Source organism: Ranitomeya imitator, chromosome 5, assembly GCF_032444005.1.
Source record: "Ranitomeya imitator isolate aRanImi1 chromosome 5, aRanImi1.pri, whole genome shotgun sequence".
Lineage (NCBI taxonomy): Eukaryota > Metazoa > Chordata > Amphibia > Anura > Dendrobatidae > Ranitomeya > Ranitomeya imitator.
In genome coordinates, this window is record NC_091286.1 from 449237503 (window position 1) to 449256152 (window position 18650).

An 18650-nucleotide genomic window follows, 5' to 3' on the forward strand; every position below is an offset into this window, starting at 1 on the left:
CCCCCCGGCTAAAAATATCTGCCCCCAGCCACCCCAGAAAAGGCACATCTGGAAGATGCGCCTATTCTGGCACTTGGCCACTCTCTTCCCATTCCCATGTAGCGGTGGGATATGGGGTAATGAAGGGTTAATGCCACCTTGCTATTGTAAGGTGACATTAAGCCTAATTAATAATGGAGAGGCGTCAATTATGACACCTATCCATTATTAATCCAATACTAGTAAAGGGTTAAATAAAACACAAACACATTTTTTAAAATTATTTTAATGAAATAAAAACAATGGTTGTTGCAGTATTTTATTCAACGCCCAATCCAGTCACTGAAGACCCTCGTTCTGTGAGTAAAAAAACATAATAAACCAACAATATACTTACCCTCCGCAGATCTGTAACGTCCAACGATGTAAATCCTTCTGAAGGGGTTAAAACATTTTGCAGCAAGGAGCTGTGCTAATGCAGGCTGCTCCTCGCTGCAAAACCCCAGGGAATGAGGCTAAAAATAGATCAATGATCTATATTTAGCTTCATTTGCGGTGAGGCGCCCTCTGCTGGCTGTTCATAGATCGTGGGAAATTACCTAGAAAGCTCCCTGGCTTTCTAGGTAATTTCCCACGATCTATGAACAGCCAGCAGAGGGCGCCTCACCGCAAATGAAGCTAAATATAGATCATTGATCTATTTTTAGCCTCATTCCCTGGGGTTTTGCAGCGAGGAGCAGCCTGCATTAGCACAGCTCCTTGCTGCAAAATGTTTTAACCCCTTCAGAAGGATTTGCATCGTTGGACGTTACAGATCTGCGGAGGGTAAGTATATTGTTGGTTTATTATGTTTTTTTACTCACAGAACGAGGGTCTTCAGTGACTGGATTGGGCGTTGAATAAAATACTGCAACAACCATTGTTTTTATTTCATTAAAATAATTTTAAAAAATGTGTTTGTGTTTTATTTAACCCTTTACTAGTATTGGATTAATAATGGATAGGTGTCATAATTGACGCCTCTCCATTATTAATTAGGCTTAATGTCACCTTACAATAGCAAGGTGGCATTAACCCTTCATTACCCCATATCCCACCGCTACACGGGAATGGGAAGAGAGTGGCCAAGTGCCAGAATAGGCGCATCTTCCAGATGTGCCTTTTCTGGGGTGGCTGGGGGCAGATATTTTTAGCCGGGGGGGGCCAATAACCGTGGACCCTCTCCAGGCTATTAATATCTGCCCTCAGTCACTGGCTTTACTACTCTGGCGGAGAAAATTGCGCGGGAGCCCACGCCAATTTTTTCCGCCATTTAACCCTTTATTTTAAGAGCTAGAACGGCCAAATTTTGCAGATACACACTACTGACATTAGTAGTGTGGAATCTGCAAAAAAAATGGAGAGAAGACATGGTTTACTGTATCTAAACCATGTCTCAAATCATGTCGGGTTTTAGGAAGAAGGAAAAAGCCGGTAATTGAATTACCGGCTTTCAAGCTGTCTAGCGCTGGAATAAATATTAATATATATACATATATGTGTCTCACTGACATATATATATATATATATATACCTATTCTATGTGTACACATTTCTTCTACCTATTCTATTCTAAGCTGTCAGTGTGATTTTACTGTACACCGCACTGAATTACCGGCTTTTCTCTCTAACAGCGCTGCGTATTTCTCGCAAGTCACACTGCTTGTCCGTGTGTAATCCGTATTTTTCACGCTTCCATAGACTTTCATTGGCGTATTTCTTGCGCAGTACGGTGACAAACGCAGCATGCTGCGATTTTGTACGGCCGTAGAAAGCCGTATAATACTGATCAGTAAAATACGGCAAATAGGAGCAGGGGCATAGAGAATAATTGTGCCGTATTTTTTGCGAGTTTTACGGACGTAGATTCTGCGCTCTTACGTCCGTAAAACTCGCATGTGTGACGGCGGCCTAAGGGTTAAAAGTTGACCAGCAATTTCTCATTTTTACAACACCATTTTTTTTTTAGGGACCACATCTCATTTGAAGTCATTTTGAGGGGTCTATATGATAGAAAACAGTGACACCATTCTAAAAACTGCACCCCTCAAGGTGCTCAAAACCACATTCAAGAAGTTTATTAACCCTTCAGGTGTTTTACAGGAATTTTTGGAATGTTTAAATAAAAATGAACATTTAACTTTTTTTCACACAAAATTTATTTCAGCTCCAATTTGTTTTATTTTACCAAGGGTAACAGGAGAAAATGGACCCCGAAAGTTGTTGTACAATTTGTCCTGAGTACGCTGATACCCCATATGTGGGTGTAAACCATTGTTTGGGCGCATGGCAGAGCTCGGAAGGGAAGGAGCGCCATTTGACTTTTCAATACAAAATTGACTGGAATTGAGATGGGACGCCATGTTGCGTTTGGAGAGCCCCTGATGTGCCTAAACATTGAAACCACCCACAAGTGACACCATTTTGGAAAGTAGACCCCTTAAGGAACTTATCTAATAAATAATAATAATAATCTTTATTTTTATATAGCGCTAACATATTCTGCAGCGCTTTACAGTTTTGCACACATTATCATCACTGTCCCCGATGGGGCTCACAATCTAAATTCCTATCAGTATGTCTTTGTAATGTCAGAGGAAACCGTAGTGCACGGAGGAAACCCACGCAAACACGGAGAGAACATACAAACTCTTTGCAGATGTTGTCCTGGGTGGGATTAGAACCCAGGACCCCAGCGCTGCAAGGCTGCTGTGCTAACCACTGCGCCACCGTGCCGCCCATCTAGATGTGTGGTGAGCATTTTGACCCACCAAGTGCTTCATAGAAGTTTATAATGCAGAGCCGTAAAAATACAAAATCATATTTTTTCACAAAAATTATCTTTTTGCCCCAAATTTTTTATTTTCCCAAGGGTAAGAGTAGAAGTTAGACCACAAAAGTTGTTGTGCAATTTGTCCTGAGTACGCTGATACCCCATATGTGGGTGTAAACCATTGTTTGGGCGCATGGCAGAGCTTGGAAGGGAAGGAGCGCCATTTGACTTTTCAATGCAAAATTGACTGGAATTGAGATGGGACGCCATGTTGCGTTTGGAGAGCCCCTGATGTGCCTAAACATTGAAACCTCCCACAAGTGACACCATTTTGGAAAGTAGACCCCCTAAGTAACTTATCTAGATGTGTTTTGAGAGCTTTGAGCCCCCAAGTGTTTCACTACAGTTTAGAGTGCAGAGCCGTGAAAATAAAAAAAAATTTTTTTTTACAAAAATGATTTTTTAGTCCCCAGTTTTGTATTTTCCCAAGGGTAACAGGATAAATTGGACCCCAAAAGTTGTTGTCCAATTTGTCCTGAGTACGCTGATACCCCATATGTGGGGGGGAAGCACTGTTTGGGCGAATGGCAGAGCTCGGAAGGGAAGGAGGGCAATTTGGAATACAGACTTAGATGGATTGGTCTGCAGGCGTCATGTTGCATTTGCAGAGCCCCTGATGTACCCAAACAGTACAAACCCCCCACAAGTGACCCCATATTGGAAACTAGACCCTCCAAGGAACTTATCTAGATGTGTTGTGAGAACTTTGAACCCCCAAGTGTTTCACTGCAGTTTACAACGCAGAGCCGCGAAAATAAAAAAATCTTATTTTTCCCACAAAAATGATTTTTAGCCCCCCCACATTTTTATTTTCCCAAGGATAACAAGAGAACTTGGACCCCAAAAGTTGTTGTCCAATTTGTCCTGAGTACGCTGATACCCCATATGTTGGGGTAAACCCCTGTTTGGGCGCACCGGAGAGCTCGGAAGGGAAGGAGCACTGTTTTACTTTTTCAACGCAGAATTGGCTGGAATTGAGATCGGACGCCATATCGCGTTTGGAGAGCCCCTGATGTGCCTGAACAGTGGAAACTCCCCAATTCTACCTGAAACCCTAATCCAACAACACCCCTAACCATAATCCCAACGGTAACTCTAACCACACCCTAACCCTGACATACCCCTAACTCTAATCCCAACCGTAAATATAATCCAAACCCTAACTTTAGCCCCAACCCTAACCCTAACTTTAGCCCCAACCCTAACCCTAACTTTAGCCCCAACTCTAACCCTAACTTTAGCTCCAAACCCTAACCCGAGCCCCAACCCTAACCCCAACCCTAGCCCCAACCCTAGCCCTAACCCCAACCCTAACCCTAGCCCTGATGGGAAAATGGAAATAAATACATTTTTTAAATTTCATTATTTTTCCCTAACTAAAGGGGTGATGAAGGGGGGTTTGATTTACTTTTATAGCGTTTTTTATATCGGATTTTTATGATTGGCAGCTGTCACACACTAAAAGACGCTTTTTTATAGCAAAAAAGTTTTTGCGTCTCCACATTTTGAGACCTATAATTTTTCCATATTTGAGTCCACAGAGTCATCTGAGGTCTTGTTTTTTGCGGGACGATTTGACGTTTTTATTGGTAACATTTTTGGACACGTGACAGCTTTTGATCACTTTTTATTCCGATTTTTGTGAGGCATAATGACTAAAAACCAGCTATTCATGAATTTCTTTTGAGGGAGGCGTTTATACCATTCCGCGTTTGGTAAAATTGATAAAGCTGTTTTATTCGTCGGGTCAGTACGATTACAGCGATATCTCATTTATATCATTTTTTTTATGTTTTGGCGCTTTTATACGATAAGAGCTATTTTATAGAAAAAATAATTATATACATAAATTTATAGATTCAAAAAAAGAAAAACGGCACAACAGAATTGAAAAAGTGGACTTTAATGCCTGAACGGCGTGGCAACGTTTCGGATGTGATATCCCTTCTCAAGCCAAAGAAAGGATATCACATCCGAAACGTTGCCACGCCGTTCAGGCATTAACCCCTTCATGACCCTGGGATTTTTCGTTTTTCCGTGTTCGTTTTTCACTCCCCTCCTTCCCAGAGCCATAACTTTTTTATTTTTCCGTCAATTTGGCCATGTGAGGGCTTATTTTTTGCGGGACGAGTTGTACTTTTGAACGACATCATTGGTTTTAGCATGTCGTGTACTAGAGAACGGGAAAAAAATTCCAAGTGCGGTGAAATTGCAAAAAAAGTGCAATCCCACACTTGTTTTTTGTTTGGCTTTTTTGCTAGGTTCACTAAATGCTAAAACTGTCCTGCCATTATGATTCTCCAGGTCAGTACGAGTTCATAGACACCTAACATGACTAGGTTATTTTTTATCTAAGTGGTGAAAAAAAATTCCAAACTTTGCTAAAAAAAAAAAAATTGCGCCATTTTCCGATACTCGTAGCGTCTCCATTTTTCGTGATCTGGGGTCGGTTGAGGGCTTATTTTTTGCGTGCCGAGATGACGTTTTTAATGATAGCATTTTGGTGCAGATACGTTCTTTTGATCGCCCGTTATTGCATTTTAATGCAATGTCGCGGCGACCTAAAAAACGTAATTCTGGCATTTTGAATTTTTTTCTCGCTACGCCGTTTAGCGATCAAGTTAATGCTTTTTTTTAATTGATAGATCGGGCGATTCTGAGCGCGGCGATACCAAATATGTGTAGATTTGATTTTTTTTATTGATTTATTTTGATTGGGGCGAAAGGGGGGTGATTTAAACTTTTATATATTTTTTTATTTTTTTCACATTTTTTTTTTTACTTTTTTTTTTTTACTTTTGCCATGCTTCAATAGCCTCCATGGGAGGCTAGAAGCAGGCACAACTCGATCGTCTCTGCTACATAGCAGCGATCTGCTGATCGCTGCTATGTAGCAGAAATGGAGGTGTGCTGTGAGCGCCGACCTCAGGGTGGCGCTCACAGCCACCGGTGATCAGTAACCATAGAGGTCTCTAAGACCTCTATGGTTACCATCCTGACGCATCGCCGGCCCCTCGATCATGTGACGGGGGTCGGCGATGACGTCATTTCCGGCCGCCTGGCCGGAAGCGGTAGTTAAATGCCGCTGTCTGCGTTTGACAGCGGCATTTAACTAGTTAATAGGTGCGGGCAGATCGCGATTCTGCCCGCGCCTATTACGGGCACATGTCAGCTGTTCAAAACAGCTGACATGTCCCGGCTTTGATGCGGGCTCACCGCGGAGCCCTGCATCAAAGCAGGGGATCTGACCTCGGACGTACTATCCCATCCGAGGTCAGAAAGGGGTTAAAGTCCACTTTTTTCAATTCTGTTGTGCTGCTTTTCTTTTTTTGAATCTACCATTGGTGACCATTGGATTGCTGGTCAGGAGAGCTTTGCATGCCTTGTAAGGTAGTATTTGATGCTGTTCCAATTTTTTTCATATATAAATTTATAATAATATTTTTTTTTCCAGACACCACTCGTCCAAAAAGGGATTATGAAGTAGACAGGAGAGATTATCATTTTGTCACTTCTCGGGAGCAGATGGAGAAGGACATACAGGATCACAAATTTATTGAGGCTGGACAATACAATAACCACCTCTATGGCACCAGTGTTCAGTCTGTGCGTGAGGTTGCAGAAAGGGTAAGATCTTGTCTCCCTGCATTATATAAATGAGCTATTTTCTACCGCTAAACGCCTAACCAAACTTCAATCTGTGTCTCTATATTTCAGGGCAAGCACTGCATCCTTGATGTTTCAGGCAATGCTATTAAACGATTACAGATAGCCCAACTCTACCCAATCTCCATCTTCATCAAACCTAAGTCTGTGGAAAATATTATGTAAGCATCACACTGATCTAACATTAATTTGTGATTTCCCTGTTAATCCAATACAACTATAATATGTACGCTTTCATCAACTGCAAACAAGAAGTACTATAACTCTTTATATTATCAGAGAAGGTTCTGGAAAAGCAGCATGTAGTATAGAGATTTTATGTGTAAAGGGGTCGTCCTGCATCGATAATGTCACAATGACAATGTGCATTACGGTTGTAGTCAATCACTGAACGCATCGGCTTGTGCTATCTACAGTAGTGTTCAAAATAATAGCAGTCCAATATCACTAAATTAATCACAGTTTTTGGTATAAATTATGTTACCACGTCAAACAATTTACCAGTTGGTGCAGTAGAGTCTAAGAAAACTAACAGACGCCGCTCATGATCTGCAGGTTTTTGAGTTTGTGCATTAGAATAATTAATTGAAAGAGGGGTGTTCAAAATAATAGCAGTGTGGAGACCAAGTGAGGTCAATCATTCTGTGAAGAAGCAGGTGTGAATCAGGTGGCCCTTATTTAGGGATGAAGCCAGGACACAGTGTACATGCATTTCTCCTTGAAAGCCTGACAATATGGGTCATTTGAGACATTGTTCAGAAGAGTACTTAGATTAAAATGTTGATTGGAGAGGGTAAAACTTATAAAGAAGTTCCGCTAAAATGATCTCCAATGCTTAAAAATTGAAAGCCAAACCAGAGAGTTGTAGAAGAAAACTGAAGACTACCATTCGAATAGATGGAAGAATAGCCAGAATGGCAAAGGCTCAGCCAATGATCAGCTCCAGGATGATCAAAGACATTCTCACGTTACCTGTGAGTACTGTGACAGTTAGAAGACGCCTGTGTAAAGCTAATCTCTTAGCAAGAAGTTCCTGGAAAGTCCCATTGTTAAAAAAGACATGTAATGAAGCGGTGAAATGTGCTATAGAACACATCAACTGGCTTAACCCCTTCCCGACCTTTGACTCAGCATATGCGTCATGAAAACCTGTGCCAATCCGACCTGTGATGCAGCATATGCATCATGGTCAGATCGCGCTCCTGCAGGTCGGGTGAAAGGGTTAACTGTAAATGCAACTGTAATTTCACCCGACCTGCAGGGGGAGTGGTACTTGAGCCCAGGGGGGTGGCTTCGCCCCCGTGGCTACGATCGCTCTGATTGGCTGTTGAAAGTGACGTTTCACTTTCAATCAGAGCGATAGTAATATTTCATATTGGTGAAATATTACAATCCAGCCATGGCCGATGCTGCAATAGCATCAGCCATGGCTGGAGACCGCGATCTGCCCCCGCCACCGATCTCCTCCCCTCCATCCTCCATCCTGTCATTAGCTGCCCTCCGCTCCCCTCTGTCTTCCTGTCCTCTCCCCCCTCCCTCCGATCTCCCCCCCCCACCCCCCTCCCCCCCCCAACCCCGCCGAATCTGCCTGCTGATAGATTCGTTATAGGTACATTTTGATCGCTGTGATAGAACCTATCACAGCGATCAAAATAAAAAAAATAATAAATAAACCCCCCCTTTTATCACCCCCATAGGTAGGGACAATAATAAAATACAGAAAATATATTTACTTATATTTTTTCACTAGGGTTAGGGTTAGAACTAGGATTAGTGCTAGGGTTAGCGTTAGGGTTAGCGCTAAGGTTAGGGTTAGAACTAGGGTTAGGGTTAGAACTAGGGTTAAAATTAGGGTTAGAACTAGGGTTAGGGTTAGAATTAGGGTTGCAATTAGGGTTAGGGTTAGAACTAGGGTTAGGGTTAGAAGTAGGGTTAGGGTTAGAAGTAGGGTTAGGGTTAGAATTAGGGTTGCAATTAGGGTTAGGGTTGCAATTAGGGTTAGGGTTGCAATTAGGGTTATGGTTAGAATTAGGCTATGTGCACACGGTGCGGATTTGGCTGCGAATCCGCAGCGGATTGGCCACTGCGGATTCGTAGCAGTTTTCCATCACGTTTACAGTACCATGTAAGCCTATGGAAAACCAAATCCGCTGTGCCCATGGTACGGAAAATACCACACGGAAATGCTGCGTTGCATTTTCCACAGCATCTCAATTCTTTCGGATTCTGCAGCGTTTTACACCTGTTCCTCAATAGGAATCCGCAGGTGAAATCTGCACCAAAAACACTGGAAATCCGTGGTACATCCACAGGTAAAATGCAGTGCGTTTTACCTGCGTATTTTTCAAAAACTGTGCGGAAAAATCCTCAGACGAATCTGCAACATAGACTTAGGGTTAGGGCTGGGAGTAGGGTAAGGGTTGGAAATAGGGTTAATATTAGGGTTAGGGGTGTGTTGGGGTTAGTGTTGTTGTAGAGCAGGGGTGTCAAACTGCATTCCTCGAGGGCTGCAAACAGGTCATGTTTTCAGGATTTCCTTGCATTGCACAGGTGATAATTTAATCACCTGCAGAGAATGATTCCAGCACCTTGTGCAATGCTAAGGAAATCTTGAAAACACGCATGGTTTGAGGCCCTCGAGGAATGCAGTTTGACACCCCTGTTGTAGAGTTAGAATTGAGGGGTGTCACGAATCCCCGACCGCTGTCACCAATTTGTCACGATTCCCACCGTGACCGTCACCCCTACGTCACGGATAGAGATGACTTTAGGCCAACAGACGGCTATCACATGTGCAGGGGGGCTTATCTTAGTTATCCCTCCACTCCACGATGTGATGAAAAACCACACACAAGGCTATTGACCTCTTAGTTTACAGCAGGGGCTTATTTTAGGTATCCCACTGCTTTTCTATGTACCACAAACTGCAGGGATTTATGTATATCCCGCTTACAGTTCCACTTAACACTTGCAGCTCTCTGGCGCCCCCCGTACTCTCAGGTCAGATTAGGTACTGCACCCTGGGTAATTAGTCGCCAGAAAGGCTGCCTGCTATGTACTGGCTATTGGGCACGCTGCAGCGACGCGATAAACTACTCCCACTTAGGCAGGATCAATAATTATCAACGCCGCAGTCGCTATAACGCCACCCAACTACCCAGTACAAAATGTATGCTGCCACCAGCTTCGATTAAACGGGTCCGAAGCTAACCCAACACAACAGTAGCGTATTTTCCCTTCAAGAGACTTGGGGTACGGTTTAGAACAGGAGAAAGAACTAGTATTAAATAATATACCCCATCAAAAGTTTCAGGCAGTGTTTTATCAAAATATTTTACAAAGATGTTACAAATGAGACAATTGCAAATATGTACACGGTAATTAGAACATAAAGGGAATAAAGGAGAAAAGCTAACACTCACATGTTCAAAGCATGGCAAGCACCCAGGCTAGTGCAGTTTTCCATACGTCCCAGTTCATGGGATGTGCTCAGCTCTTCCAGGAAAATAGGACAAGAAGAAGAAATCAAGCAGAAGGCTGAGCTGGGGAGCCTGCCACAAACTTAAAACCTTAAGGCTGTGACATCACAGAAAGGCTGGCTTATCCAGACCCTCCTCTCTCTACATTCTGAGTACTTCAATCTTAAATTTATCTACTTGCTATAACTTCGCTACCAAACATGTCATAGTCATAACAAACCCATCATTCATCTCGGATTAACGTGAGCATTCTAATGAGATCAAATATGTCCTATCTGGGATACATATTTACAGAGAAAACCCTACTTCTTTACCAGATGGAGTTAGAAGCCCGTGTTTCGAGCGATGTATAGATCCTCCGATGGACTCTAACAATATTTATTTTCGTGCTTGTAATGTAAACGGTCGGCCTAATATCTTAGAAAAACTAAACAAAGAACTTCCATGGATTTCTGGAAGTTTCTAGTTCACTTATAGCTGGACAAGAGCTTACACGGCAGGAAATGCCGTCGTAAATACCTTTCGGCCATAAAACTCCCCCCAGTACATTGGCAAAGCCGCTCTTGGCTGAATGAAAGGGAAGGGGGGCTTGGGAGTTGAAAGTCAGGAATTTGAAGCTACAAACTGTTGCAGCATCACTCCAAGAAGGGGGGCTTAGCCACGCAGGCTAGCAAGAGAACTACTTATGATATTTCATACCATATCGTGACAAGGGGTTTCCACTGTTTAGGCACATCAGGGGTCTCCAAACACGACATGGAAAATTTAACTGTGAGCACTACTAGAGAAGGGGTGCGAAGGACAGGTTCCCAAACCATATAGATTAATAGTAAGAGAAAATTAGTTCAGCGTGGTTGTTGTCTGCAGACTAGCGGTGGATGCCGGAGAGCACTGCAGCTCCAGGAATCTTCCTATTTGCTCATAGCTGGTTTGTCTACAACAACCACGCTGAACTAATTTTTATATATGATCGTGCAGCGATTATAATTCCCATTACCAGCTTTTATTTAATAACCTCCTGTAACTGATGAAGGTCACAATTGACCGAAACGTTTTCCTGTATTTACTACAATAAATTGTTCCTGCTGCATCTTACCTAAAGTTGAGTGCTAGGTCTCTTACTATTAATCCAAACACGACATGACGCCACCATTGATTCCAGCCAATCTAGAGTTCAAAAAGTCAAATGGTGCGCTCCCTCCCTTCCGAGCCCCTACGTGCGCCCAAACAGTGGTTTACCCAAACATATGGGTTATCAGCGTACTCAGGAAAAATTGCACAACAACTTTGGCAGTCTAATTTCTCCTGTTACCCTTGGGACAGACCCTGAGAACCATCCATGACCGCTCCCTGCACACGCCGTACCCAGCTTCTAAGACGACCCCCGACTTTTGAGATGATTTTCAGGGATTAAAAAGTCATCTTATACGCCGGAAAATACGGTACATTTCTCTTCATGTTTTGAATTAGAAACTGTGTGCAATGTTCCCAATGCTGGAAACAGAAACTAGCATAAAGATTTTGTGATAAACTCATGTTTTTGACCACACTGCTATTACTTTGAACACTACTGTATCTCGTTAGAGCCGCTGAGTGACTACAGCGGTGATGTGCATTATGTCACATCACAGCTGCAGCTAAAACCACAGGAGTGACTGAGAACTGTGACTTGACCCAGGGAGGGTGCTGCTGTTTATTTTAGGTATTTTACAGCATTTAGGGTTCACTTTCCTGAAAGTGGATAACCCATTTAACATAATATTATATATCCACGACGCCTACATGTACTAAATTGTTATTTGTTTGCTAACACAGTCACATGTCTTTCATAGTGAAAATGTGTATTCTTATAGCCATTCTTTTACACTTAAACAGGGAAATGAACAAACGTCTGTTAGAAGACCAAGCACGGAAGACCTTTGAGAGAGCAATGAAATTAGAGCAGGAATTCACAGAACATTTTACAGGTCTGTGCTTTATTCATTTAACCTATTCTAATATGATTATCCAGCAGAAGTCTTTATTGTCCACGAAAGGAAATGGTTGCGAGCCCCTCCTACATTAATACAGAGCGTACACTTGTCCAAATTAATTTAATTTTGAGCTTTGTTATAACCACAACAAACTGAGGACATGGCTACTTGGATATACGGTATATGGAATAAAGAGAATCTGTCAGTGGCATCAACCATCCTAAGCGGTCTATATGGACATGTAGGTCATAGAAAGTTAAATGTAATGATATCTTGATATGTTTGATGTGATGTCTTGTTCTAGAGAAATCCATATTTATCTTAATATGTAAATGAGCTGTTAGGATCATATCTGCATGAGGATGTTCCTCTAAAGCTTATTTTAGTTTAGTTGACATTCACTGATTAATGATTTCTAAAGTGTCTACAAAAAATCCTATGTTATTTCACTCTCTAATCCAATTGGAGTAATAGTAAAAGTAAAATATTACTTTTAATAAATCCATTAAAAACATTTAGAAAATACACCAGACTACAAATTATGTACAAATTCCTAAAAAAAAGCTCCCAAGGGAAGAATTAAATATAAAATGTAGCCTATAGGATTAATATTAAATTGTCATTGTCGTTCACCTAGCATTGCTTAGTCCGTATTGATACTATAAAGCCATTCTATAGACAAGCTAGCACTAGATATAATAATTTTAATGGGAGCCTTAGCATACAAAGAATACCACCATACTGAGAAAGAATGGGGCTGGGCGGAGAACACTTAGGATATGTGCACACGTCAGGATTTCTTGCAGAAATTTTCCTGACAAAAACAGGACATTTCTGCCAGAAATCCGCATGCGTTTTTACCGCGATTTTGACGCGTTTTTGGTGCGTTTTTTCCCAAATGCATAGAATTGCGGGAAAAACGCAGAAAATCCGCAAAAATAATGAACATGCTCATTTTTTTACCGCGATGCGTTTTTTTCGCGGGAAAAAAAACGCATCCATGTGCACAAAACATGCAGAATGCATTCTAAATGATAGAATGCATAATGTATGCGTTTTTAATGAGTTTTTATAGCGTTTTTAGCGCGAAAAAACCTGAACGTGTGCACATGGCCTTACAGTCCAAAATAATGGATGAGGGAACAAAAGATAACTCCATAATCTTTATGAAGGACATGGAGACATTCTCTATAAGTGGCTCGCAAATAGTTAAGGACGTTTATAAAGGAAAGGATATTGAAAGGAAAAATTCTAAAGGGTCTATAGGTCACAATAGCGGCTTAAATGTGTATTTTTATTTTATTTTATTACATTTCATGGAGAACCCCTTTAAGCTGCCACCTCAAAGGCAGCCAGTGTTGGGGCAAAATGAGTAGAGCAGAGCTGACATCACTGCGAGAGGACAACTACAGCTGCCAATGTGTTTGTAAAGAGACAATGCACAGCTCCGTTGTATACTGTTAGTTGTAATCGCACACAGCTTTGCCGTGAGATCAGGAGAGCAGACTGCCTCTTGTATGTTTCACACTGGTAAATCCCCTTTCATTTAAACCCTTAGGCTTCTTTCACACTTCCGTCGGTATGGGTCCGTCGCCATGTGTCGGGCCGACGTGCCGACAGACGTTGTGAAAATTATGCACGACGTGGGCAGCGGATGCAGTTTTTCAACTTATCCGCTGCCCATTCTGAAGTTCGAGGCGGAGTTTCAGCCGTGCATGCACGGTAGAAAATGGCGGACGCAACGGACAAAAAAAGTTACATTGAATTTTTTTTGTCAGTCGTGTCCGCCAAAACACGACGGATCCGTCGCACGACGGACGCGACGTGTGGCTATCTGTCGCAATCCGTTGCTAATGCAAGTCTATGGGCAAAAAACACATCCTGGGAGCACATTTGCAGGATCCGTTTTTTGCCCAAAACGACTGATTGCGAAGGATGACAAAAGACGGAAGTGTGAAAGAGGTCTTAGTGACCACCAATAAGTCTTTTTACTGACTTCACATATCAGATAGTGACATCCCCTGCCATGTGAAAATGCATCAGCTGTTGCTGTACACTAATGCTGACACCTTGCTGCATCTGCTTCCATTGGTGGTGGCACCAACCATGGCTTTTTAACCCCTTAGATGCTGCTGTCAATAGTGACTGGCATCTAAATGAATAACAGAGTGTGGGGACTCCCTCTATAACCCTAATGACACCCTGAGATCATGATTGCGTGGTCCTGATGTTTGCCGAGATCATGATTGCGTGGTCCTGATGTTTGCCATGGCAATTCCCGGACACAACTGCTTTAGAGAATGCCGACTATAGTGACCTGTTCAGAAGTTAGCGACATTTAGGTGATAACACTAACATTTTTCCTTCCTGTCATGCAACATTATATTAATTCCTGAAAAGCAGCAGAATGGTAAATAAACTACCAGACAGCAGTTTTAAATACCTCGAGGGGTGCTGTTTTTAAAATGGTTTCACTTTGGGGGATTTTACGACATATTGGTCCACCAAAGTCACATCAAAACTTAATAGGTCCCTAAAAAAAGTTTTGTAAATTTCCTTGAAAAATGACTGCTACTGTTTTAAACCTTCTAGCATCCTAACTAGGGTTGAGCGAAACGGGTCGGCCAGATTCAGAAGTCGCCGACTTTTGGCAAAGTCGGGTTTCATGAAACCCGACCCGACCCCTGTGTGGGGTCGGCCATGAGGTCGGCGATCTTCTGAACTGGAATCGGAATTCCGATACCGATTCCCGATATGTTTAAGATATCGGGAATCGGTATCGGAATTCAGATTTAAGTGTAAAATAAAGAATGAAAATAAAAAATATTGCTATACTCACCCTCGGACGCGCCCTGGTTGTAACCGGGAGCCTTCCTTCCTAAGAATGAGCGCCTGAAGGACCTTTCGATGACGTCGCGGCTTGTGATTGGTCGCGTGAGCGGTCACATGGGCGTCACGCGACCAATCACAAGCCGCGACGTCATCGAAAGGTCCTTCAGGCGCTCATTCTTAGGAAGGAAGGCTCCAGGTTACAACCAGGGCGCGTCCAAGGGTGAGTATAGCACTATTTTTTATTTTTATTCTTTATTTTACACATTAATATGGATCGCAGGGCCTGAAGGAGAGTTTCCTCTCCTTCAGACCCTGGGAACCATTAGAAACCCAATGCACTGCATTGGGTTTCGTGTTTCGGCCAACCCCGACCCCGACTTTTCTATAGGATCGGCCGATTTCACTCGACCCGACTTTTGAAAAAGTCGGATTTCGTGAAACCCGACCCGATCCTATAAAAACAAAAGTCGCTCAACCCTAATCCTAACAAAATAAAAGGATATTTTAAAAATGGTGCTGATGTAAAGCAGACATGAGGGAAATGTTATTTATGACTATCATTTTAAAGTTTAAAAATTCCTAATTTGGGGATTTTTTTTACAAATTTCTGATACTTTTATAAATAATCACAGAAAATATCGATATAAATTTACTATTAACATAAACTACAACGTGTCATGATAAAAAATCTCAAAATTAATTAGATCTGTTGAAGTGTTCCAGAATTATTACCACATAAAGTGACAGTGGTCAGATTTGAAAAATTTGGCCCGGTCGCTAAGGGATTAAAATAATCTCTGGAGGCAGACTCTCAGGGAGATCAGTGTCCGGCCCACAGTCTGGAACAGCTTATTTACCTATACGTAAAACATGGATTTCACTGGAATAAGGGATGGAATCGCAAATGTCAAGGTATAATTTTAGCTTTCTATTACCTGCTGTACATGTCAATATAGGTGGCTTAGGAATGGTTGATTGTACTGAGCGATTCCCTTTAAACCTGTGAAATTAGACTTCAACGGTAAGTGATTGACTCAGTCAGTGAAGAACTGAATTTACAGTGGCTGATTATCATGAATGAGTGATGTTTCCTGCTAATTGGTCATTGTTCTCGGCAGCACATAGTAACATAGTTAGTGAGGCCGAAAAAAGACATTTGTCCATCCAGTTCAGCCTATATTCCATCATAATAAATCCCCAGATTTAGCCTGTTTACACAAAACAATGATTTTTTTGTAAAGGTATAATGAAAAATTGATGTTGGCAACACATCTCCTGTTTATCCAGGGTGATGTGCTACCTAGAAAAGGACATCTGCTACTAGTTAATAGGCAATATTAAATCGTTCACAGGGACACTGATAACACTGATAATAAGACAAATAAGGAACAATTTAATTAATAAATTCAAAGTTAGAGGATATAGTAAAGAAGAAAGTCCTAAAATAGCTACCTGACAAAAAAGAGTGACGTGCTGACTTCATAAAATAAACATGATTTTATTGATACAATAATACATTGTGTAAAAAATCCGAACATAAATATAGAGGTTGATAGAAGTAGGATCCACAATAAGTGTCCCAGGTATGGGTAAGAAAAAAATTCCACAGTATACGTTAATATGTAATGTAAACAGCAGCACTCCCTATGCAAATATTAAAGTTTGACGCCGAACCATATCATACAGTTTACATAAAGTGCTTATGCCGAGAGGTATTGCTGTTATGAGGTAGACTAGTATGTGGAAAGGAAAGCAACAGATTGACATGCATATCTCTGCTTGAGTTACTCATATCAAGTATACTTACCCATGATGTACCATGACAGACCAAAGAAGGATTCCTAGGACCACTCCAGACGCACTTTTCGAGTAAGCTTTTTCAGTGGGGGGAAACTTGATTAGGGAGAGCTGCTGTTTACATATTATATTAACATATACTGTAGAATTGTCTTTTCCTTACCCATATCTTTCATTCCTAAGACACTAATTGTGGATCCTACCTCTATCAACCTCTATATTTATGTTCTGATTTATTACACTGTGTATTATTGTATTAATAAAATCATGTTTATTTTATGAAGTCAGCACTCCACTCTTTTTTTTTTTTTTTTTTGTCTAGTTACTGGTAAATTTGGCAGCCTTTGCACGTAGATCTATCTATTATTGATCATTCTGTGTACATAGTAAATGTGGTTTGCCTGTATAAACAGACTATTAAACAACGGCCGATCAGCAAAAGTATAGCTGTGCGGTTTGCACTTAGCAAATCGAGTGATGTAAACCCTCAGTAAGGAACTAGATCGTATGCCACTTTGCAAAAAAAGCGTGTTCCTCTGCCTATCCCCCTTCTTATTACTAAAGAGGTATGCTTAACATATAATATGCAGCTCTGGCAAAAATTAAGAGACCACTGCAAAATGTTCAGTTTGTCTGATTTTTCACTTTATAGGTATATTTTCAAGTGAAATGTAAATTGTTCTTTTACTCTATAAACGTCTGACAACATGTCTCCGAATTTCCAAGCAATACATTTTGTATTTTTTTTTCTAAAAAGTAGAAAGTCAAAATGAAAAAAAAACAATGCTTTCAGACCTCAAATAATGCAAAGAAAACAAGTTCATAATCATTTAGAAACAACAATACTAATGTTTTAACTCGGGAAGAGTTCAGAAATCAATGTTTTGTGGAATAACCATGATTTTTAATCACAGCTTTCATGCGTCTTGGCATGCTTTCCACCAGTCTTTCACACTGCTCCTGGCACAAAAATGTAAGCAGTTCTTCTTTGATGGCTTGTGACTATCCATCATCCTCTTGATTACATTCCAGAGGTTTTCAATGAGTTCACGTCTGGAGAATGGGCTGCCTATGACAGGGTTTTGATATGGTGGTCTCTTAATTTTTGCCAAAGCTGTTTATATTAGTTGCATATAAACAAACATGTTTGCAGGAAATTGCATTTTCATTCACTTCAGCATATTGATTTGCATATTTTTAGCACAAAACAAAGGAAAAAGCATGTTTTGGACAAGGAAGTGTCATTTTTATGATTCTTTTGGCTTTAACCCTTAAACACCCAATGACTGACATAGCACGTCATAAGCAGGTGTCGGTTCCCACACCATACTGTGATATGTTCGTCATAACTTTGAACAGTCACTGCGTGACTGACTGATCACAGCATGTTCGCGCAGAAGATGCTGTAATATCAGAAGCCATATAGATGAATACCTAATCAGAGTACCACATAAACGTCCCCCACAGGCCGCCCCAGAGCACAAGCATATCATTAACTGAAAACTGAAAATAAAGATTAAATAACCACAAGACAGGGGTAGCCGAGACCCCAGAGAACATAATTCTGGTTGGTTTTTACCGACCCCTGACTTGCGATAGTCGTTATTAACTGTATAACGGCAACCGCAAAAAAATAAGCGCAATTTGCCATTTAACCCCTTTCTGCCATTAGACGTACTATTCCGTCCATGTGGGGTGGGCTTTACTTCCCAAGGACGGAATAGTACGTCATAGGCGATCGGCCGCGCTCACGGGGGGAGCGCCGCCGATCGCGGCAGGTTGTCAGCTGCTTATCGCAGCTGACATCCGGCACTATGTGCCAGGAGCGGTCACGGACCGCCCCCGGCACATTAACCCCCAGGACACCGCGATCAAACATGATCGCGATGTGCCGGCGGTGCAGGGAAGCATCGCGCAGGGAGGGGGATCCCTGCGGGCTTCCCTGAGACCCCCGCAGCAACGCGATGTGATCGCGTTGCTCCGGGGGTCTCCTACCTCCTTCCTGCAGCAAGTCACGGATCCAAAATGGCCGCGGATCTGGGTCCTGCAGGG

General features: G+C 41.8%; 1 protein-coding gene across 22 annotated transcripts in view; it reads left to right on the forward strand.

Moving 5' to 3' along the window:
• Nucleotides 1-18650, forward strand: part of DLG1 (discs large MAGUK scaffold protein 1) — a 348066-nt gene that overhangs the window by 292011 nt on the left and 37405 nt on the right. For all 22 annotated transcript variants that reach the window (XM_069727207.1, XM_069727208.1, XM_069727203.1 and 19 more), the window contains 3 exons: nucleotides 6306-6478; nucleotides 6569-6678; nucleotides 11872-11963. In XM_069727207.1, coding sequence (XP_069583308.1) covers nucleotides 6306-6478; nucleotides 6569-6678; nucleotides 11872-11963 — 375 coding nt within the window. The remainder of the gene's footprint in view (nucleotides 1-6305; nucleotides 6479-6568; nucleotides 6679-11871; nucleotides 11964-18650) is intronic.